The sequence below is a fragment of the Barbus barbus genome, assembly GCF_936440315.1.
Source record: "Barbus barbus genome assembly, chromosome: 1".
In the NCBI taxonomy this organism is placed as follows: Eukaryota; Metazoa; Chordata; class Actinopteri; order Cypriniformes; family Cyprinidae; genus Barbus; species Barbus barbus.
The window spans coordinates 15,810,236-15,835,417 of NC_136729.1; the positions used below are offsets into that span (position 1 = coordinate 15,810,236).

General features: G+C 41.0%; 1 protein-coding gene across 10 annotated transcripts in view; it reads left to right on the forward strand.

Annotated features, from left to right (window-relative positions):
* LOC306884472 (transcription factor SOX-6-like) overlaps positions 1-25,182 on the forward strand; it is a 157,786-nt gene that overhangs the window by 43,157 nt on the left and 89,447 nt on the right. For 6 of the 10 annotated variants that reach the window (XM_079440356.1, XM_079440361.1, XM_079440358.1 and 3 more), the window contains 2 exons: positions 12,104-12,350; positions 15,025-15,235. In XM_079440356.1, the coding sequence (XP_079296482.1) occupies positions 12,104-12,350; positions 15,025-15,235 (458 nt within the window). Of the gene's footprint in view, positions 1-6,213; positions 6,375-12,103; positions 12,351-15,024; positions 15,236-25,182 lie in introns of those variants that run through there. The other 4 variants (XM_079440352.1, XM_079440354.1, XM_079440360.1 and 1 more) reach the window with 2 other exon arrangements.

Consider the following 25,182-nt stretch of genomic DNA (forward strand, 5'->3'; position numbering starts at 1 on the left):
ATCAGAAGACTTTGAATTAGAGCCCTGCACAGGCCTCAAATTTAGGCCCTAGCCCGGCCCTGGCCCGAGACGCTCTGGCCCTAGCCCGGCCCAAGTCCAACAGCTTATCAGAATTACCGGCCCGAGTCAGACCCGAGCCCGTCTTTTTTTTCCCCTGAAAAAACAGTTTATACTACTGTTTCGGCTATTAAAATAGTTCAGTTTTGTGTGTAATGGCAAAATGATTATATTTTGTTTTGTTTTTTTATTAAGTTAATTTAGATAAACGTTTGGAGCATTTTTGTTCGTTAAATAGCCTATAAGTTTTTGTTTTTTTAAAGTAACGACCAAGCGGCCAGCTGCAGATAGTGAGCTGATCATAGCTTATGTTTGATAAATTTAGCCTTCTCATATCATCACGACTTGCCTAAAATAAAATCTATAGATATACTAAAACAGTTCAAGTATATAACAATGTTTAAACGTTAAACCTGCGCTATAATAATAATGTGCTCTAGCCTAGATAAGTTTGTGCAGAGAGTGGAAGCTAAAGCGTGCTCTGCAGGACATGGAGGCACCAGCAAACACTTGGATTTACTTCAGTGGAAACAAATTAAAATAGCCTACGCTGTAACAGGAGCGCTTCACAAAAATGAACCGAAGCTGAGCGAATACATGCCTCACAGACATGATAAATATATCTATAGAAAGCTTTAAATTATTACTTAACGAAATATATACGAAATACGAAAACAAAAACTCTTTTATTATAATCTTAATCATAATCAATAAAGATGCATTTCTCTCTAAAGGCGCGTCTAATGAGGAGACGGCGAGTCAGGATCAGTAACTTCATCCTTGCGACACAGATTCAGAAAACATTAGTTTATTAGTAAATAATTCAAATTTCTCCTTACTATTTCCCGCAGACACATTCATGGGTATGTTTGCTGGGGTTTTGCAGCAAGCTTTAGCCTATTGCGTGCATTTGAACGCAGAACTACTCAGCTGCGCTGAAGTCACTTGCGCACGCTACTGCTGCGGGACACTAAACACCATCGAGCTGCTCTCAGTCACGGCACGGTCTCGTCTTGTTTCTACCAGGGCTGCAATTTTTTTCATCACTAATCGATAGATGTCTACAATATAAAAATAAGGAGAAACCAAAAACAGGCCCGAGGCCCGGCCCGCATCTGAACTATGACGTGAAAATTGGCCTGAAGCCCGGCCCTAGAGGCGTAAAAAAGTCGGGGCCCGTCGGGCCTGGGCCAAAATGCAGGGCTCTACTTTGAATATAGTATGGATTACTTTATGAGCTTTCACGAAGAAAGAAACTCGTACATTATATGATTGTGAGTAAATGATGACATAATAATCATTTTACAATTAATTGTCCCTTCAGACTCCTGGACTGCCACAGCACTAACATGTAGAAACACTCAAACACACAAACGCATGATGAACCTCAACCCGAGGGTAGCGGTTGCATCAAAAAGCAGTTACAGTGTTTTGAATACATTTATGCCTCAAGCACTACAACAATATAATCAAATGAGCTAAAACAGTACACGCAATCAAACTAGAATGAAAGAATACAGTGTGTGAGCCATCTATACAGTATTATGAACGCCAATTATTTATCATCTCGCCAGAAATGGCTCCTAGTGGGAACGTTTTCTGACACATACACACACAGAAGTACAAATACACACACTCTCCGCATGCTTAAATTGTATCTGGCTAAATGGCCCACAGTTAAATATTTACCCTAAAACTGTCTCCATTTGCTGTGGAGGTGACATCAGAACAAAACAGAAGGAGCATCTGCCAGCATTATGCTTTCATAACACCGCATAAAACGTGTTGTTTGTCGTCTTTAAAATGCAGCACTTTTATGAATAATGCAGCTCTCGATTTCAAGAGGAAACACTTAGAAGTTGGATTCATAAAAAATAAATCCCCAAGTTTGTTTTTTTCCTCTGTGATCGTAAGAGGAACAGTTAGAAAGTTAAGTGCCGCCACAGTAAATGAAACGAGCTCATCAAACACAATGCTAGATTGTTAGCCGCAGCGCTAGTGAGAGGAAAGGCAATGTCTCTGTCTTTGTAACTGCTGGATTATGGGGTCTATTTAGACTCTAATTAGTGTTCATTTCAGGAGTTTCCAGTCTTAAATGTGTATTAATGTAATGACAGAGGACGTGTTTGTTTTTAGGCGTCTAAATGGAGAGGCTTAATACAGGCTAGCTAAATTAACACATCCATTCTGACAAGTGCTCTAATAACCGCTGCGGATTAACTTATGACCCTGTTTGAGAGCACAAAGCTCATGGCCACTGTTGCTCCAGTGGACCAAACTCGCTGCAGTTAAGGCTCTGTAGAGAGGCTTTAGCGCCTGAACTGCTGGCCGCTGCCGCCTGCTTCCGTGTATATTATTAGGTTAATAGGATTTCACTTGTTTACACCAACTGCTAGTTTAACTCGAGGTCAAAGAGGTGGCTTAAACTTGTGTAATTGGCTTATTAAGAAGGCTCAAGTAGCATTGTAGTGAGGGGTTAAAACACACACACAGACAGCCGGGGTGCCAAGCAACGTGTGCAGAGCATGGGCTAGCTGCGTGCTCGCTGTTTTCCAGCTTCTGATAACGCATGGATTGCGAAAGATGACCTTTGTCGGTGGCTAGCTATTGTTTGCGGATTGGTTGCACACACCGCAGGCTGTGAAAGACACATCTGCTGCCTCACACGCAGAAACGGAGAGGGACAAAGGGGAGGAGGGGAGGGAAGACCTGTGCCACACGTCCCACACTGCCACAATACCTATCCGCTTATCAAATATTTGTCCGGCCTTTGCTACCTATTTACTTTGCCTGTGTTTGCTTTGCTTATTCAAGTCTCTCTGTGCCAGATACAATGTTACCAAAGACTAGATACGACAGTCTCTTTTTTTGTCCAGGGTTATTCACCTCCTCGCTGTCAGAGGGCACATGGACATTTTCTTTTGCTTTATAGTTTGCTTTCAATTTTCTCTTTCTCGCAGCCTCTTTCTGACCGAAAAGTGCATCGTGCACCGCCACGCTCTCGCTCATAAATACGTTAGCGTTCTGAGTTGCTCTTTACGTTGATGACAAACAGAAGTGGTGTTAATTTGCTCACTGCTCACTCACTCTTCCCACAAACCCTTTGCTGAATGGCCCAGCTCAAAATGTGTATTTGTTTAATATGTTTTTGATTGATTCAGTGATGATGATCCATGCAGTCAGTTTTGAGAACACACACACATTCAGGAGCACAAAAGGCCTCTTTGTGCTGCTGGCAGGCAGTGTTTGTGAATTCGGGGAGCAGGGTTGAGATTACGCGATTATTTCATACAGGGGCCCAGGCGAGCCACAGAGCCCGGTCCCCACCGCATGGAGTGGTATGGCTGTGGCGACGGCGAACCACAACAGAGGCCGAGCCCGAACCCAAAAGCGATGGACAGCAGCCAGAGACAGATACGCACCACCCCTGTCACACACTTGCGGTTTTTTAAGAGAAAGCAATTTAGTTAATGATTTCATTCTGAAAGCCTGTTCATGATGCATGCGTCTGCTCCTGCCAGGAAAAGGAGAGCGGGGCGGAAAGAAAGAGAGACGAAGGTGTTAGTCAACATGACTACACTTAAGTTCTAACTGCTTGCCGCTGCTGTGTGGATCGTGTTACCGAATGGAGCAGACCGTTGTAATGCTTCTTACAACTGGCTGAGGAAGCCCGTCACCGACCGTAGAGGATATTTTTTTTATCGAGACTCCAGTCAGATATTTTTCCAGCTTGTTGAGAACATTTTTAAGACACTACTGTGCTGTTTTAACTGAAATGGGAGCGTGTGAGTTGGTCAGACACATGGTTTAATAGCAGACGGGTGAGACATTTTCTGTATCAGTCAGCGGCTAATCCAGTAATGTGCCTGCTTTCTGGCCTGGGTACAAATCTACTGCACATTTTTCTGTTCAACCATGCTTGTCAGCTCCTGGTTTTATTAGGCCGTGGTTCAGCGTGTTTCGTATTCACTTTACCGCTTTTTCCCTGTGCCGCTCCATCTTAGCATTGCTAAAACATCAACCCTTCATGTACTCTCTGACTCAGATTTTCGTGGCAATTACACAGATCGATGGACTGACTCTCCCTCTCACCCTCTCTGTTCTCTTTCTTTCTCTCTCTCTCTTTCTTTTTTTCTTTTAGTATCAGCTGTCAGTCATGTGGGGAAGTTCTAACCACCTCCTGACAGACATGAGTGCCAGTCGTTCGTTTAGCAGGGGCTTTTATTCAGCCGCCTTCGTCCGACCTGTCACCACGGCCACACACTGTTGCCCATGCTTTCCATTGAACAGGGGCGAATGAATTCGTTTCAGAGGTTTAAATCGGCAATCAATGTCACTTGGCCCAACATAATAAGGCTTAATCGTAGATCTTCGAGATGTGTCCTGGCTGACCCTCTTGATTCGTCAGGCATCTTTACATGGCCTCATCTGGGTGGAGCGAACGTACTGCCCCTGTTTTGATTTTCCAAATGACGTGTTGCATGAATTGTGTCCTTTTTGGCATCCACTCCCGGTACACCCTGATCCTGTCTTCCTGTCCTTCTTTGCATGTGTAAAAAATAATTTGCATGTGAAAAATAATACATTTCATAATTTTTTATGAGCAAGACGAAGAGAGGACACTGGAGAGAGAACACTGTACGGAGAACAGAGAAAGCATAAAAAGCACAGTTTAGGTTACAAAATAAAATAAAAAAAAAAAACTTTCAGAAGAATTAGGGATGGGATTAGCGAACTGAGCCATTGTCCACTCAAAAAAAAAAGAGTCCAGAATAGTGCAGCGTTATAGGTATTTTCTTCCTCCACAGAAATCCTATTTATGAGATGAGAATGAAAGGGAACAAAACAGCTTTTCTTTTCATTAGACGCTGCAAATTTTCCAATTTGGTTGACTAGCGACTGGCAAAAAAAAAAAAAAGCTTCCTATTTTTGGAAAAGAAAGGAATTAGGGGGACAGTGGCTGGAGAAAGCAGGGCACTGTGCGCCGGCATTCCAGATGTCCAAACGGCAGTTGTACCAGCCCAAGTTTTTCTGGGCACCGGGTGCCAATGATGACCTCATGAGCTCCAGGCTCAAGACTGTAGGCATACAGTTCTCGCTGACACTGGCTTGAATAGCCTTCAGGCTTTCATGCGTCCATTCATTCTCTCCAGTCCTCTGGCGGCAAAATTACTCTCTCATAATTAGCCATTGTCCCCGTTTTTGGCTAGTCTGAAAAAAGTTTTTTTGGCTAGTCACTTTTGTGCCCCCCCCCCCCCCCCCCCCCAACCCCCATTTTAACTTTTTTTGCCTGTCTATCACCCTCCATCTTGTCTAATATATTTATTGTGATATTGAGCAATATACAGCCCCGTTCCTCTGTCTATCTTTAGCATTCTCACTTCATTCTGTCTCTCTGTCCTCGTCACAGTGGACTGTGGGAGATTTTACACTCGATTTGTTGACTCCTTTGCTATAAAGTCGGCCGCTCTGAAGAAAAGTATCTTTATAAATGACAGAGAGGACCTGTCCCTGAATGGTGCTTTGTTTACTGTTTTTCCAAAAAGGGGCCCCCACTATATTTCATCTGTCAAAGTTGCTTTTCTTTCCCCCAACAATGCTTGATTGTTTATATGCAAAAAAAAAAAAAAAAAAAGCGAGAGGGACAGAGAGAGTAAGGGAGAGAGGAAAAGAGAGAGAGGGTGAGAAAGAAAACAAAGTACAAAAAAAAGAATCCAGGTTTCACAGACATGAATTCTGTATTATATTTTCCTGCCAAATTCCGATCTCTGTTTTACTTCCCCTGCGCTCACAAAGGGCTCATAACTTACTGTCAACTGTGAGGGAAACCACAAAGCTCCACTGTTGCTCAGCAAATAGGTTGTGTTGCTTGATGGCTTCACTGGCTGTAAAGTTTGCTTAACTGCAGCACTGACACCAGGCCCTTTGGGAACTGCCGCCCTGTAAGGCCCTGAGCGAAGGACGGAGAGAGACGGCGATCTGCTTTTCTTGTGTCTCGGAATCGTCTCCAGACGTACGGGGACTGAAAGAGACACGCGTGCGAGGGAGACGCTGTCTGTGTGTGTGTGTTTAACAGCTTAACAGCTGCTCTGCCGGTGGCTCCGTTCGTGTGTGAGTGTTCTTCGTTTAGCGTGGCGTCGGATGTGTTCTGACAAGACGTGCCGTGGCTGGGACGAGCGGCCTGTCTGTGCTCGAGTGTTTTTGTGTGTGTTTGTGTGTATCAGAATTTGAGGAAGTGTTATGCCATCCAGCTCTGAAGTGGTGTGTGAAGAACATAGAAGGACAGGAGCAGCCAAACAGGCTGAGGGGGACAGTATGTGAGTGTACACACCTGATACACACTCATCCGCACACATATCTCACACACACATGAGCACAGTGGCAGGGTGTTTGAACTAAAAGTTTTTTTTCACAGTTCTATTTATTTTCTTTGCAAAATTCTTACTCAGGCTATGCTTTATGTCTAGAATGCACTTTTAGAAAATACTGACTTGGTGTTCTCCTTGTAAATTGACTGTGTGTTGATTTTAAGAGTTGGATATGGAGCGGAGCTACAGTGGAATGACAGTGAAGGAGTGAGTGATGTGCGGAAGGGTTGTGAGGTTAACATTTATGGACTACAATTTAAACAGTGTTTTGATGGCTTTTAAAAGTGTAGGTTTTTTCACGTTTCGAGGTGTCTTAGTATCACTATCTATAAGTGCACTGCTACAATAATTAAATCATTAAATTATCATTATATTTTATTTTTATTTATTCTTCTTTGAATATTAATAATAATATTGTTTGTTTATTAATTAAGTAAATATATTTATCCGATGAACTTTTATTAGTGGTTATTTTCTGTTATTACAAATAATAATTCTATTAATTTATTTGTTTGCCTACTTATTGATTTTTGGATTAGACGTTTGGATTAGAGTGTTTTAGTAGTACTATCTGTGTGCTACACTCCTGTCTGTTAAATTAGATTTTAATTATTTATTTTATTTTATTATTATTATTTCATTAACTATTATCATTTTTATTTAACTATTATTTATAATCAGTTAATAATTGCCATTAAAAAAATATCAAAATAGATGAACAATTATTGCTTTTTTTCTGAAGAGCTTGTTTTCTGTTAATATTACTACTCCTTGTTCTGAGAGACAACATTCTTTCCTTCTGTCTCAGGTGATTGTTCATGGATGGGTAGACTGCTCAGGTACAATGGAAGGTGATAATTTGAAGGTGCTAAACAGCTACAGCAGGCATGATAATTTTCCAGCCCAGGTTTCACAGGTGAACAGGGGGTTGATTATAGGAGGTGAAGACCTTGAGAGTCTGTGCCATCACCTGTGTGAATTGCTGTCAGAGAGACGCTCACACAAAGACACATATGCAAACTCATGCGGCTGTATGTCTCACACTCTTGTTCTCACTCTCTGTGGGACACCAGTTCATGTGTGTGCAATCTCTACAGTCTTGTTTAGTATTGATGAGTGAGCGTATCATATTCATTTTATGTTTAACATCGTGCTGTTGTTTGAAAATAAGTATCAGTGACTTCTGTGTTGCGTAACTGGACACTCACCAGCCTTTTTGGCCACAGCAGCTGCTGTTAAAAAAAATGCTGAACGTAAATCATCAGTATTCAGAAATTGTCAGGGTGTATTTACCGTTTTGAATGGGTTATTTTTTTCTTGTTTTGTTAGTGTTGTTTGCTTTTGTAGTGTTGTATATTATCACTATCATAAACCTCACCACAGGAATATTAAACAATATACATAATTGCTTGTATCTTTTGTATTTTTCACGGATTTCCTTTCAGACTCAATTGCTTCCTGTTATACTTTGTATAACTGCATTGGAGTGTCCGGTTTCAGATTTATTATTAGCCTTTTAAACTCTCATTTGAAAAGTTTTTAATAGCAAAGTTTTACATTGCTATAACTTTCTCCGTCCTACCTTCATGTTTCTTATTAGCCTGTATTTTGAAAGCTTGTGCGTTTGCTCAAGCACGAACGCACAAATGTGTACTCGGTCGTGCGAGCGTGTGTATGCGTGTGTGTCTGTGTGTGTGCCGTTACCCGTGGAAACTTGAAGCCCTGTCATAAAGCAGCTTTTGCCATTTTTCTGCTCACCCATCGTTAGCTCCTTCAACAATGGCCCTCTTGTTTTACCCTCTTTTATTTGATTATTTCTCTTCATATAGGTCTGGGTGGTGGTGCCGGAGCAAAAGCGGCCTTCTAATATTTCCTTTCAGGAGTGGCTGGTGATTTAGGGGGTCTGCAAAGGCCTGTGGTTTTGAGGGGGTGTGGGGTGACCGAGGGGAAGGGAGCAACAGTGACACCGTAGCTCAGTAGTTACTTTTCGCCATTGTCTATAAAAGGGCAACAGAAAGACACGGCAGAGACAGAGGAGTGGGGGGCTTCTACCGATTGAGCGGGGCGAAAGCGGATATCCCAAGACACATGGCCCCCAGTCATGAGACGCCCTGAGGAACACCAGCGCAGGGTGTCTTCTAATGCGACTAACCAATTAAACAGAGGTCAGCGTGTGATGAAACGTTAGCAGCGGCAACAATTCATGAGTCGAAGCATTCCGGGCTACATGAGAACTCATGCCGAGAACTTAACTCCTAATCCTCATAAATGTATCGCAATATTGTCAGCTATATATGGGACCTTTTTCTCTCTCACTCAGATTGCCAAAAGACAGGCTGCGCTGCCCAACACTTATTGATTGGTTTGGCTTGTTAGCCATCCATTGTTATTGTGTAATCAGGCCTGAGCGGGAGAGGGCTGACAGGAATTCATATGAGGCCGCTCTGGCTTCGCTGATATATTCTCTGTTTAATATGCACAAAGGCCAACGGATCGGACTTATTTACTGGAGAAACATATTGAATTATTAATAAGAATAAAAGGAAGCACTGCAGTGGCTCACTGGACTGTTCCGTGAGTGTAAAGCAGTGTTTAATTTGATGAAATACGATGGCGTCAAGGCTATTTCCACTCCTCCGTCAAATGCCACATACTGTAGAACCGAAGCAGGTTTTTGTTTTATGGCTCGTAGGGAGGAATTAAACGATTTTGAAGTGCGCTTAAAGGAAAAATCCATCCAGGAATCAGGCCTTTATTCCAGCTAAACGGCAGCCGCATTGTTCCGTTCTCAGCCGTGGGTGCAGATTAGCCGGGTGGATGTGAGTGGGGCAGGGGGTGTTATGGTTGGGAGGGATTGAGGGGCAAAACTCATGAACCCGGCACTCAGGGGCTGAGCCGCCCTCCCAGCTCTCCTAATGAATTATTAACTCCAACTGACAAATACTGTTACGGGGCCCTGGCTCAGATCTGTTGCGTTTACGAGTAAAATTGCTGTAGACACATGTTACAGGAGGATGGAATCAGCCCCTCTCTCTCTCTCGCTATCATGCCTCAACAGTTTGACTGATGGCTGGAGACTGGAGGGAAAGGCCTGAGAGACTGAATATTTTAGAGGTAAAATAATACCACTTGATTTACTGTGTAATACAAAAGAAGTGCTTTGTTTCGCTCGCAGTCCATTGAAGATGAAGGTGGGGGTTGTTGTGCTGGAAGCTCCAGCTCTTTGGATCCATGAATAAAAAAATAGAAGCAGAATCACTCAGCCTCTCATAAGCACGCTTTCTCCTCGTCTAGCCGCCGCACGCCCCTTCCGCATGCTCTGAACTTTGCTCTTAAATTTGATTTTCAATTAACGCTCTACAATTTTAGAGATCACTTTCTGTTTGATATAATTACAGGAAACTATTTATTGGTTGATTAAAATTGAGGCCTCGGTCTCGCTAAAGAAAATAGGGACGCGGAGCAGTCTGGGTCTCCGGTGCCTTCCTCTGCGCTAACTAACAGACTTAGCTTGTTTGCACAGCTGCGGTATCCTGCTTGATTAACTTCCATTGTCCACTTCTGTTGGCTGCCGCAGAGCTCATCTAAGACTTTGCGAATGTGTTTGTGTTATTTTTGTATTTTTTTGGTAAGCATAACAAAATTATTAATACGGAGCTAGCGCGAGACAATAGCAGCTTGAGTTATTGTATTTTTTTTTAAAGCTCACTTACCGAACTGTATTAAACAATTCATATCGAGAGTGTGAGGCTTAAGTGCTCAGCCATGTGTGCAAATTGATGGCACGTCTTCAAATGAAGTAGTCATACTTTAAAGGGCCTGAGAGCAATTGGGCCTGACAGCCCGTCGCAACCCACACATCCCTCATGCACTGAAGTGCACGGCCGCCGCACGCATGTGAACAGATTAACTCACAGTTTGGTGTTAAAATAATCTCTCCCAGTGTCAAATTTGTTTTCGTCCCACGATGAGCCACATGCTGGAAAACTTGGCAGGACTGGGAGATGGAGTTCTGGAGGCACCTTGGGCTGCCTTCATTACCCAGTCTGCCTCTCTCTCATCTCCCCTCAGTCTCAGTGGGTAGTGGAAGGACATTAGCTCACCTGCAGCCCATGACCTAGAACGCCCATGCCCTTTGTCCAGGCTAATGTGGCTAGCGGCAGTGTTTTGGCTGTCTCTGCCGAGCCTCTCATAGATTCCGGATATTTCAGGCTCAAAACAATGAGTCTGCAACCCTGTGGTCAGCAGACGGTCGTGTGTATGTCATTGTTCATGATGTTATGAGTGCTGGCTGTCTAGTGTAAATTACGGTCTCAGAGCAGGCAATTTAAAGGCCGGTAGGAAAGTTGTCTCTTGGCGATTCTCAACTCACCAGATCAGTTGCAGCCTTTTGATTAAGTATTTAAATCAAGCGCTTAATTCGATTAGCAGGTTTTCCTTAGCAGTAGTTGTAGAGTATTTTTATAAAATCTTTATTAATAAAATGTTTTATTTTATTCTATTCTATTTTCACTATAGTCCAATTTAAATTTTCTGGAGACACACTTTTGCACTGAAAAGTCAAGTTTGTGGGATTTGGATAAAAGAAAATTGGTTGAATTTTACGCTATATGTGACCCTGGACCACAAAACCAGTCATAAGGGTCAATTTTTCAAAATTGAGAAATATACATCACCTGAAAGCTGAATAAATAAGCTTTCCATTGATGTATGTTAGGATAGGACAATATAGGATAAGAAAATCGCCTTTATAGTTGTCCAAATTAAGTTCTTAGCAATGCATATTACTAATCAAAATTTAAGTTTTGATATATTTACAGTAGGAAATTTACAAAATATCTTCATGGAACATGATCTTTACTTAGTGTCCTAATGTTTTTTGGCATAAAAGAAAAATCTACAATTTTGACCCATACAGTGTATTTTTGGCGATTGCTACAAATATACCCCAGCGACTTAAGACTGGTTTTGTGGTCCAGGGTCACATATGACATGATGACTTTTGTTTGAAACAAATTAATTTACCAACCCTATTTTGTGAATTGGAAATTCGCTATAAATCTTTGTAAAGTTACCTCGCATCGGTCACAGCAGCCTACTAGCATTAATCCTTATGTACAATTGCAAAAGCAGAAAAGCACAATTACAACAAAACGAAGGAAAATGGCACATTTATAGACTCAATATGAACGTAATGATCAAAATCCCGTTAAGTGTCAGCTTCTCAGCGTCACCGCTCTTTTTGTGGTTGGTGGCAGGGTTAGCGATTTAATGAGAGCGTGTTATATGGTATGGTAACCCTCTTAGCGCGGTAATCAGGCGTGGGGCGGGGGGATCGGGCCTGCCTCAGGCAGCTCTCCAGCCGTAGCTCAGCACGACCATTTACATTAAACAAAGGATTAAGAGGGACCCCAGTGCATGCCGTTTCTCCCACACTGAGCTCAGAGCCATTGATAGGATCTCCCCAGCTCTGATACTGGTCCAATCATGGGGTTAGATGTGGCATGGAGGCTCAGAACAGCAGCCAAGTTCATATATATGTGATGTGAGGGCACTCATACAGAATGAAAGCTGAGATCCAGCATTTCCTGTCTGACATTTGCAAGACTGTTTATTCGGAATAAAGTTGTTCCATTGGAAGTTTTGTGACTTACATGTCTTCTCTGCTCTTCTCTCAGCAGAATCATGTCTTCCAAGCAAGCCACCTCTCCGTTCGCCTCTACCCCTGACGCAGGCGAGGATGGAGTGAATCAGGAGCGCATGTCCTGGGAGAAAGAGGAGAACTCAGAGTCACTAGTCGCCCCTCAGCTGCCCCTGCACAATCTGCTCCACAACAAACCTCCCCTGGAGGAGCTCCAGCCAATCAGCAGCAGCGTGCCGCCCGAATCCGACTGGGACAGCCTGATGTCAGCCCAGCAGCGCATGGTGAGCCCCACTGCCAGCGTTTCATAGCTCATTTACGTGTGCTAACACAGGCTATGTGTGTTTTTAACTTTCTAATGAGCTGTACTGTAGATGAAAGATTGCATTATTAAAGATAGTTGGCAGGATTCAAAGAATGAGAACTGTCTGGACGAGATGATTCGTCTAGAACTCGATGGATATTTTCCATTTACGACACAATCTTACGACATTAACACAACATGGAGTAAACCTCCAGACGTATCCTGCATCTATTCTTACAAAGCAAACACATACACACACTCTGTACCCCTGTAGAGAGGAATCCTCAACCCAAGGACACAGCTAGAACAGAGCAGGCCTCTCCGGAACGCTTTTGAATGAAGACTTAAGACTTTGCGATTTGCCAAGGACTCGGCTTTGAAGTTTAAGTCCCCCACAAGTGCCTGGAGATCCCGCACACTGTAAAAGTGCAAGAGAACAACGTATTGAATTGCATTTCACGTCAGAGCGATTTTATGAATCTATAAATAAATGGACAATGAGAAAGCGGGACTAGGAGTGGGAATTCGAGGGAGTTGAGGGAGCTGTCCCCCCTCCTCTGTGGTGGTCTCTCTAGACCGTGAGGCATAGAGCCCAGACGGGAGACTGACAGCCACTTATTGTTCAATGCTTGTAAAAGGGAACTCTCCATAAACCCTCCCTCTGCTGCTGCTGCTGGCCCAGAGCTGACTCCGACCGGCCCCTGAGGTCTGAACTCCCCTGGCCCGGCAGCATCCAGACGCCAGACCCCACTTTAATTAGCCTAAAAATGTTGCTGTCATGAGAGGCTTTTTGCCTTTTCTTTATCTAAATTGCAAGGAGTTTGCATTCCATTGGCGGGAACATCACAACATATGACATCAAATGTATGTGAGGGACAGCAGGATGCACTTTTGCACCCATAGGACAGAAAAATCAGGACTTCTTTTAAATAAATTAGAAATAAATTTTAGCAATTAGATTAAATGGAGATCAAGTGGATAATTTTTCTCTGTTAAACAGGTTTTCAGTTAAAAAAAAACATAAATCCTCACATGTAAATGCAGAAGGCTTTAGCACTGCTCAGGTGGTGCTGATTTCTAATTAGATTACAGAGAGCTTTTGTGAATGGTGTAATTAGAAAGGCATTTCAAAGAATTGTTACCGCACCGCTGTGGCTGGATATGCGCGGGATGATCTCTCGGTTTCCTCTTGATATAATGAGGGAAAGCATATGAAAAGTTAATTGTGCTCATTTGATGTTCAACAGCAGCTGCTTTTGTTTGATTTGCAGTAAGCAATGCATTCACGCTCGCTTATTTTCACAGAAGCAGGACATCCTGTTGTTGAGTGAGGCTTTTTGCTTTTGTGGAGTTTGTTTCAACTCTCACCTGATAAATACTAAACTATACTTTAGATAAAAACAACTGTAAATGTAATGTGAAGTATCTGCAAACTCTTAGTATATTGAGTCATGGATTAAGATCTGGTATGTCAATATAAGTGTAGAGACATGAGACAAGTATTGTCTCTTGGTAATCCCAATGTTGTCCTTCTGCAAGCATTACTATATTTGTGTGCCCAGCAGAAAATTTAATTGCTCATTATTGAGGCATGTCTGCCTCAGAAAAGCATTTATTTTTATTTATATATATATATATATATATATATATATATATATATATATATATATATATATATATATATATATATATATATATATATATATATATATATATATATATATATATATATATATATATATATATATATATATATATATATATATATATATATATATATAATGATCTCTGATTTTGGCAGACTTAAAAATGAAAAATCTTCTTTTACTTTTGTTGTCTTGTTCAAAACAATTGAGATATTCCAGGGATCTCATCTGATCTGTAAATTTGACTTCATGCTTGTGTTAGCAGAACCTTCAGTTTATGCCAGCTGATTTGTGGGATCTCATTCCGCGTGTCGCTGCCACATAATCACACTGCCCTAATGCCCATCTGTGCCCTGCTCTCCAAAACATACACCTGCCAGGTTTTCTCTCATTGATGGAGAAATCCTACGCCAAACTCTTCCCTGTCAGGACTCAGGACTCCCACTCCACTCGCTAATGTGCTTTTACACTTTATTTTTACAATCACTCAGTAGTGTGTAGACTTACCGAGCCCTGTGTAGGATCAGACAAACAGATCGCTTCTCCCGTTTGTTCTGTTTTCCCTCTCTGTGCAGTCGCTCGGGGAACACTGAACTATCAGCTGCAGACAGAAGCCCAGTTAACCACTAAACCACACACAGGTGGGACCGCAAAACAACAGCAGCTTGAGACAGGGGCCAGATTTACGATGGCCTGGAGGGTTCCGCGAAGAACAGCCACCCGCTTGAGAAACAACAAATTACACTGCGCTTGAGCTCAGCTCAAACACGCACTCGTAACCTTTGCAAAGGAATTACAGCGATGACAATTGTAAAGAGAAAAGAGTTGTTAAACACCATTTATCTGCTCTGTAATCATTTGACATTTAAACCGTTTTTAGATGTGATTAAATTGCTCTCTTTTTCATACTCTTGACAGTTTAATGTCTCTTTTACATAAAGAGTAAAAAAACTAAACAAAACAAAAAACAACCTCAATCTTCTCAAACTCCTTTGTGTTCTCCTGCAGGAATCGGACAGCAATAAAGTATGTTCCTTATACTCCTTCCGGAATAACTCTACCTCTCCACACAAGCCAGAGGAGGGGGCCAGGGAGCGCAGCGACCTGCTGAGCAGTTCAGCCTTTGGAACGCCAGAGCGCCGCAAAGGAAGCTTGGCCGATGTGGTGGACACACTGAAACAGAAGAAACTAGAGGAGATGACAAAGACAGAGCAAGACGGTATGGAAGGTTTCAGCATGTTTGTGTGTGTCCAGATTTAGGAGTTTACGTGTATGTAAGCAAATGTTCTTTTCCTCTTAGCGAGAAGCATTTTTTTGGTGTTCATCGATCTCCTCAGTCACTCTGTTTTCCTCGTTCGCCGTCTCTCCTTCTGTTTAACTCTGTATTCTTTCTCCTTCAACATAATCCATCTCTTTTCTCCCACCGTACACATGCACACATGCAGTCATTTAACCTGGGAGGACTGACGTGGCTATGTTTTCCAGTTTGTTCTGAACCGAGTCCAGTGTGACAAAGAGTGGGTGGCACTACCCCTCAGCTTAAGTGTGGTCTCCGGACGATGCCAAACCAAACTCTCAGACCATAAAACACACGCCACGACCTGACGCCAGGAACATTACCTTTTTATTCTTCAGTACAGACGACAGCATTCATGCCGCAAAATTCATCTACAGACCAACTCAAATAGCTCCAAGAAGACTTTTTTTCTTCCATGTGTTTAGGGCCCAGAAGTATCCAAGGATTTGGAAATTCAATTTGAATGATATAAAATGATATAAAATACATATGTATAGTGTAAAAATTTTGTTATATGAAGGATTTATGCATTTGGGCACATTTAAGTTGTAGTTTCTACAGCAAGTAAAAGTAAAAATCCAGTCCTGTGGCTGAAAGGAGTATCTACTGTAGTTAATTGATAACATTTCTTATTTTGTTTTATTTATTTTTAAATAATTTTAATGAATAGTTTGATGCAGATCATGCCGCAGTGGAGCGAGTCCTCTGGGAGAACGACCAAAAAGCAAATACTGGAAATAGCTGCTGAAACGGTTCCTCTCCTCGTAATTAGTGTAAAGCAGAAACCTATACAATCAAATATTACACATACACTAAGACCGTATTGCTCCTTGGGGAGATACTAGTCTCATTTAAGCATCTGGGGAGCTCTTAGCCCGAACACTTGATCAGAGGAATAAATTAGGCCATAATTCAGTTAAAAGTATTTTTTCTTCCCATTTTTTTTCCTCTCCCGTTCTGTGAAGGTCTTCATATTAATTTAATCGTATTTGTTTATGGTCGGTTTCATTATCGCCAAGGGTTAGAGAAATATTTTGAATAAGAAAATAGGACAAATTAAATAAATCTGAGTGAGAGGCTGTCAGTCATGAATATTTTCATATTCATAATTGATATAGAAAATCATGACAGGCCATCCATTATCATTAAAGGAGCTTCATTTTGTGGGGCGGTGTGATGAAATAATTTAACAGCAATCTAAATTTCTGTGAACTGATTTAAAAAAAATTCTAAAAATATTTCCACCTATAATTTGCCTGTCTGTCAATTAAGGTGCTGTATTAAACAAAATGCAGTTTTGGAAATACCACTTAAAGTGACTTGTCTTTTGATGTAATTTTTCCCCCCTCCTTTTTTCTCATTTCTCCAGCTTAATGGTGACCAGAGATAGTGTTCAATTTTCAATTCAATTCAAGTTTATTTGTACTGTGCTTTTCACGATACAAATCGTTGCAAAGCAGCTTTACAGGAAATTAAGTTTCTACAATATATTTAGTAGTAGCTTATCAGTGGTGCCTATGTCAAGTTGATGTACATATGGCAGAAATGTACGGTAAAAATCAGTTAATGATGTAATCAAACAGACGATGAACACTATTAACAGCAATGATTATATGTTGCAATCAAACTTTGGTAGTTCTGTGTGTGTTGTTTCAGGGTTGGCATCATCTGAGGTCCTCTGAGGGGTTGGCATCATCTCTTCTCAGGTGTTTGGTCATCTCAGATCTTTTAAGGGTTGGATCCACATTGAAGCTTGTGTAATTCCTAGTGACATCCCGTGGCACAAACAGAGAAAGAAATAGAGACAAGATTATCTTAGCTGATGTTCTAACCAAGTAAAAATGATTTGATCAACCCAAGCTAAAGAATAATAATGTGCATTTGATCAGATATAAATGCAGTACAAGATTATGAGATACATTATACGAATTCTTGGCTAAATGTGTCTTTAATCTAGATTTAAACGGAGAGAGTGTGTCTGAACCCCGAACGTTATCAGGAAGGCTATTTCAGAGTTTGGGTGTGTGTCCTCAGGTTCCTCCTGTTGTTTCTAGTAAGGTATTTTTTAAGATGTGCTCTCAGACCTCTGTGTACTAGGATGCTATGCTAATGAGCCCCAGCTGGTATGGCCGGTTGCTGCAGTAATTTAAATGGTCAAGTGCAGCTCGTAATCCTGAAGGCCCGTATGTTTAGTGCAGGCAGGAGAGGGTGCTTCACTTCTAGTGTACAGCTGTGTTAATCTGCCCTTAATAATGGAGAGAGAGCCGACCTCATGCCTCCACGCCTCACGCCACAATGTCCCCCGTTGCACAGAAATTAGTTCCTGAGCTCGAGGGAGACAAGAGGCATGCGGAGTTCAATACGTTAGCGCCGAGATGCTGGAATGGAGCGGTTCTGCGTCCTTGAGGACGTCTGTTTGGTGCAGCTATAAGGGGAATCTTCAAGCCAAAAATAAAGCTAAAAATATCACTCATCTTAGTGTCTTACTAAGGGAACAACTGTAACCTTTCATTAGCTTGCTTGGCTAACTGGCTTAAGGTCAAATTAGAAGTGCATCTGACTTTGTGTACTGCATTTGATGGACAGTAGCAAGTCATTCAAATATTGTTCACTTACTCTTTTAAAATATTGCGCATTTGTACATATTGCCCATCTGTTATAATGCCATAGTAGGAAAGTGTGGTAGGTTTTAACCCCACAACAAAACAGCAAGAAATTATGAAACATGATGAAATATATATCAACAAATAGTAATAATAATCTCCTCAAATTTGCTGTAACATTAACAATCTCAAATCTGCAGGTCGAAATTTACAAACTTGCAGTAGCAGAAGATGAAACTATCGCTGCTTCTGTTCTTTGTTTGAACACACATTTAAATCACTGCCATTGCCAAGCAAAAATGTAACCATCTCCTTCCATCCTTTCAACAAACCTTGGCTCTCGTAATTGCTTTGGATCATAAGCTTTGAAAATGTTATTGTGTAGGCAGCACATACTGCAGTGAAGCATAATGCTTTGTTCTTAAAAATGTTTTTTATTTTATTTCAGTCATGTATATTGGGACATACTTGAAAGGATGCATTCATATAGGAGCACACTGTATTTCATACCCGTCTTTACACACGCTTAATTGAATGTGCACCGGGGCCCTAAGAGTCAACCACTCTCAAATTCAATCAGACCTATTAGAACCGTACCGCAAGTCAGTGAAACTGGACTGTCATCTCCATCTCTCCTCGCACTAACAATCCTTAAAGTGCCTTAAGTGCTTGTGACCGCTCTAATGAATGAAAATATCCTGCCTAGAGGACTGCATTAAGCTGAATAGTCACCTTCGCTGTAAAAGCACCTCATCCACTGAGGAGGTCTTGGGATTTTTCTGTAACTGGCATTGTAGAACATTATTTATATAGAGCTCTCTGGTGCTTGTTGATAGTTTAATTATACAGGAAAAAGCTAAATAAAAAGAAAGTAAAATAAACAGGACGAGGGAAAATTAGTGTCCATTATAATGATTCAAGGTGACCTTGTCTGAGATTCACAAGTAATTAAGGTCCTTTTTATGAAATGTACTTAAGTAATGAAATTTGATGTATGAATCCTTCACTGGGTTGGTTGTTTTCATTGTTGCAGCTATATGGTATTCTTCCAGCGCTTTTATGATCACTCCTTTTTTAGTGGGGTGATTCTTTGACCTCTATTTGGATGAACCGCACTCACTCTTATTCAACCTTGAATTGATTTGTTTGCAGTTTAACGCTCCAAATATCTGATTTGTACATTGAGCAAGCATGCTTAGACACGGCCCATGCTCTCTCACCGACTTACTCAACAGTTATTTGGGGTTGATGAAGCATGATTTTATTTTATTTGTAATCAGCAATAACGGAAAAATTATTATTGGCCTATCTTTAGCGAATAGAATTTTAACATTGGTGCATCCCAAGTTTTCTTTTTTGCTTCAACATTCCCACATCATTTTGCAGCAGACGGAAAGATCTAGAAAGAAGCATACGCACCTAGTCAGGAAGGCACGCTGCCTACTGCTCTAGTTTGGGCACCAGTGAACCAATGGCTCTGCCAACTTAGTCAGCAGTCTTGTTTTGGCAAGGTTGGCCATGGCTGCTGGTAATAGCTTGTTAGCTGCTAATCCACGCTTAGAGCCCTGTTCGTCTGAATGCCAGCATTACATTTTGCAGGCAGTTTGGTGGTAGGGGTTCATTTTGGTGGCTGAAAAATAGACCATCCACGCAGCATGTCATTCCTCTGTGATGTCTAGTCAGCGTGCACTGCTGAAGAACACACACAAAAATCAGTTTTAAATGATGCATTTTTGTTTATAAAATATCAGCTTGTTTGCCAGGATAATTTGTTATATAATATTTCCATAGTCCTCATAGAATAGTTAAAAGACAAATTCCCTATAAAAGCGTTGAAACATGCTCTTTCTGAGTTTCTTGTGTCAGCGTCTCTGCATAGTTGCTCAACCCCGTGCACGCTTGCACCTATTTTTCCATGTAAAAGTGAAAGGGCAAGGTTGTTAGGCACATTTAGAAATATGTCAGAGCCAACAGGTGTAGAAAAGGCACTTTCTGAAACCGAGTGAATTACACCCTGAGACCTCTGAGGGGGCAGAGGAGAGGCAAGGTTAGCGAACCGCTCTATACACCTGGAGCTTTGTGTATTGAGTCAGAGTTAATGAGTTTAGCAGGGGAGGCAGATTCTTCATTGCTCCATCCCACGTAAAGTCTGATCTCTGGGGCAGGGGAATATTTCCAGAGCCCTCCCGCCCGGCGGACCTTAGCCATTTCAGCAGCAGGTGAGCACCGGTGTGCATTTGAATAACAGCTGTGTGTGTGTGTTCCCTTCCTGATCTGCTCTATGGGGGCTATCTGTCCTCAAAATCTCTTTTGAGGCACTCATTCTTCTGTTGAAGTATGTCAGTGAAGGCATTTTTTAGGAACCCACCCCCCTCCCCTATATTTATACATTTCTAACTGAAATCTGTCCTTTTTTCTCTTTTCTTTAACATCCAGCCCAATATCTCCAGGCTGCATGTGTCTTTTCCCCATCGAGATCGGGAGATTGATGGGTTTGGGCAGCGGGAGAACTGAGTGCAGAAAGCTGTTTTACCGCATGCCATTTCGGTTGCATTTTTATGACCTTCTTGAAAGTGTTCTTGTTGAAAAAGCGGAAGGGCTAGCTTTGCTCTCCGGCTGCCCTGTCATCTACTTCTGATTTCTATTCCACCTAATTAATAACCATCTTTGTTGTAATGATACGTGGCACTGGACCTAGGCTTGGTGCATACTCAATGAGGTCGATCTTTTTAATTTCTTGGCTAGTGTTTGGAACCTGAGATCTGGAAGTGTGCTTCAAAAGCGACGTTCCGTTGCTCTGTTTTGTCAGTCCACCAGTCCCTCGGGCAGAGTACTCTGGGCCAAACATCAATCGTTGGAAGTTTTCTCGCCTCTTGCACGCTCCCATTTACCTTCAACCGAGCCGCTTGTCTGAATGAAAGCGTACTGGTTTGATTAATCCAAGTGTTCTCGTACACATGTCAAAATATGTTAGTTACTCTTCAGAGTGATGTGTGGATTTCAAGAGTTGGCAGGTAAGCTAGTGTGTGGGTGAGTTGGTAGCTCAGTAAAGAGCAAGATCTGGTCCATCACTTTTGTTTGAATCGGTAATGTAAATCTGCTGGGGTTGAGCAGACACAAGCTGGAATGGCTTGTTAGGACACATGATCAAAAGCTCGTCTCCCTGCTCTCTGCTTCTTGCCAGTCAACTCTCTTGTCACCCTGCGAGGCAGACGTTAAATAGATTTTTTTTTTTTTTTTTTTTGCGGGCATTCTGCCACTCTCTGGACTTTGACAAAAATGATAGCTCCGTCTCCTCCTGTCTTTCCCCTCAGAGAGAAAGCTGTGCTACTGACAAGCCTTCAGCACCAAAAAAAAAAAGAAGATAGACTGATACAAACAGACTCTGGCAGCTCTGTTCAATCCCTATCAAAACCCTCCGCAGCCTGTAGGCTTCATATCAAACATCCATAACACAAACATGCTTCCCAGAGGAGCGTGTGACAGGAGGGACAAATCGTTCCCCTCCTGACTGCCTAGTGCGGACCTCCAAATAGAGTGCTCCTCTCTCAGATGACAAAACAAGCAGCTGCTTCTGCCTCACTGTGCCATTCTCTGTGTCCGTATCACCTTGCTTCTTCTCAGATTCCCATTAGTCAACAGTAGCAACTGTTGCAGAGCATTCCAGGAGCCATCTTCTCTCTTGAGCTCAGCTGTTGACTCTGTCCCTCTTGTGTGGGACCAAGCACAACGCTTCCATTGTGCCGGTCTCTGTCATTGATCTTGGGCTCTCCTGATAGGAGGAAACGGGTGTTTCAAGGAGACAAGTCACAGCCAGGGCCCCTGAACAGAGCTCCATTTGTCCCCCCTCTCACACTATAGGTATGTCTCCTCAGCCGTGAATGAGACTTTCTTACACTGCACTTCATATACCTTATACTTCATTTTTTTATTTTTTAAATAAATAAATATATATATTTATTTAATATGTGTGTATATATATATATATATATATATATATATATATATATATATATATATATATATATATATATATATATATATATATATATATATATATATATATATATATATATATATATATATATATATATATATATATATATATATATATATATATATATATATATTATTATAAATACAACACATAAAAATTTATGTTATTGTGTGTGTCTCAATTTTAATTTTTGTCTAAGATTTCAACTTAAAATGGACAAAAAATATTAAAACAATTTTAAATTTGAGTATTGTTTTGTATTTATAATAACACAGCATTGATGTTAGGGATTATAGTAAACAATATATAATTCCTAAGTAAATATATCACAATATGTAAAGGGATTAATTTGAATTTTGTTTTGATTTCAATAAATTTTTTAAAAATGTATTTAAGATTTAGACAACATTCAAAATACTAATTCTTTGCATATTGTGATGTTTATATAAGAATTATTTTTTATTTATTATAATCCCTAAATATGCCATGGTCTGAAAGAAGATCTTGACATTTTTGTACATGCACACTTAAAATGCACACTGAGTGTCATTGCATTAATTAATAAATATTTATTCAAATGGCATCTGCAAACAAATGTTACATTTTGTCAAAAATAATTATAATTTTTGCAATTGTGTTTTTTTTAACTAACCAAATGGATGAATCACAAAGTAAGAATCTTAAAAAAATAAATAAATAAATCTTGCTATATACCTTCATTTTTTTTATGAAGTGACATTCATACATGTTTGGATGTGGCTAAAATGTATAAAACACATTTTGGGGCCACTGTAATAGAGTAGGATGAAAGTTCTGAGCGTTGTCCCAAGCAACAGTGTTGACAAGGACAGTGTTGATTCCTTTTCTTGTTTAACAGCGGTGTTGAAATAGCGGTATATGTGTAAAGCAGTACTGGAATGGAGTGGTTTTAATGAGCAAGCATCTTTATGTTCCCCTCTTGGTATTTGGATTAGCACAGTGAGAAAAGCAAAATGCTGATGCCTGAGAAAAGAGGACCACCCCATTAATTAGCCTTAAATCTGTCAATGCACAGCTAAACGCTGCCGGTGGAAAGCGCGGGACCCTTTATGTAGATTAAAAGTGGTCAGAACGAGATGAGCTGGACTTAACCTGTAAAGCGTGTGTGCATTTGTGCTATATGAGTGTGAGATCACCACCACCCGCCTCGTGCTCAGTTCCCAGGCATTGACTGCACATAACTGGACAAAAGAGCTGGTGTCATTTGACTAGGATCAAAATAGTGTCAATGTAACTCACACCGTAGCCACAGACGGGCCGGTGTGCCCAGATAATGATTTCAGGCCACATAGCAAGACTTGTTTTATAAGACTCAGCTACGTCAGCTCCATCTGGTTGCTAATACCACCACTCTTCCTGAAATTCACAGACACAACAGCTAACACAAGCCCTCCTGTACACACACGTACGTCTCCAACAGATTAAAGAGATATTTCACCCCAAAAAATTCTAATTATATCATTTATTTACCTGTATGATTTCATTTTATCTGCTTTTCCTGTCCACATAATAAACATCAGTGTAGTCCTGTGTTGTTTTGAACATTTGACATTTATTTTATGGACAAAAAATGTAAAACATCATCTTATATGTTCAGTAGAATTAGAAATTCATACAGAGTTGGAACAACATTTTATATATTCATTTTTTAAATTTGGATGAATTAAAAGATGAACAATACACATCCACCCGAAATGTTGGACACGACAAAACGTTTACAACTCATCTGTCTCCTCGTGTCTTTCTCTCTCTTGCTCTCTCTTTGTTCAATAAGGTGCCACGGGATGAGATGGGATGTCAGAAAAAACAGATAGAAACATGTTTTATTGCTCGGCAAATGCTGCGGCTCGGATCATTGTAATTATTCGCTGAACGCCATCTCTCTTTGGGAGTGGCCCCCATATAATTTTAAGTCTGTGTAGGTCGAGTGGTTAATACGTTTTAGGACCCTGTCATCCATTACATGTCATGAAGTTCCAATGATAGCTTGAAGTTATGAGTTTTAATTCTAATTAATGGTTTTAGTGGGGTGGGAATGATTTTTTTTTCCTTTTTTATAATATTCCATCTACTGCAATTTGTGATTTGGGTAGCAAGACACACTTTTCTCACTCCTTTAATTTCTCAAAGTGCCCTGCCTGAGGATGGCTTCTCTTTAGTGGTCTGGGTCTGGCGTTGCATGGCATATATTTTCCCCCATATGTATTTTTTGTCTCTCCAACCCTCACACAGGGATATTCCTTTTCCCATTCTTCAGAGGTGATGAAGAAATGAGCTTAGCTCCATGTGAACCGGAAGTGTTTTCCGTGCTCTGACAGCATGTTGCGGTGGATACGACCCCACAGCAGAGAGAAAAAGAAATGGTTCGATTTGAAAGAAAATACGGTGGCCATTGTTGCAGAACCATGCAGGAAACAATGGTACATTGAGTGTGCTAGCTGTAGAAGGCAAGCAGACTTGTGAAGAATTTAAATTCTTAACCTTTTGAAGTATGGTTAATGGTAACTGCGCCGTGACGTCACAACCTCTCATTATACTTGCTCGGATATCAACAGACAAAGAAACTACATTTCATCCACTTAAAAATTCACATACTTCTCATAGTGTCCAGCCCTGAAGTAGATAGATCGTGTCTGTATTGTTCAATAATACTCCACAGGCGGATTGTATTGGCGTGTGGGCTGAACCCGCCAGTCACTGGTGGTCTGTGAAGTAGTGAGAGTGTGCAGTTACACGATAGCATGTGTGCGAGAGAATGGAGGTCGGCGGCTAAAAATAGTGACCTTTTAGGCCCGTGTGCGGGAGCGCTGAACTCTGACATGCTGGTAAACAGAGTGCGCTGCACGGGACCATAAACATTTTTAATTGTTGCCTCATAAAAGCAGAGATTGTCAGTGGCAGCGGCAGAAAATATGCTTCCTTAATTAGTCAAGTGTGTTTTACAAAGAACTCATACAGCACTGTTTATTACTGTAAAACAGTTCACTCGTGGCTGTAAAACACTAGTTCGTTTTAGCACATACCTAGTTTACTAAAGATAATCAATTTGAAAGCTATTTTAATATTTTTCTTAAACATTAAACATTAAGACTTCAAGAAATGAAGCACTCTGTCAATTACTTTACCGAAAGCGTGTGTATAAACTGAGCCGTAATGTTTTTATGCTTGAAATGTCTTCTATTTCAATTTTACCAGCACATCATCTTTTTGATGCCACGTTTTAACTCGCC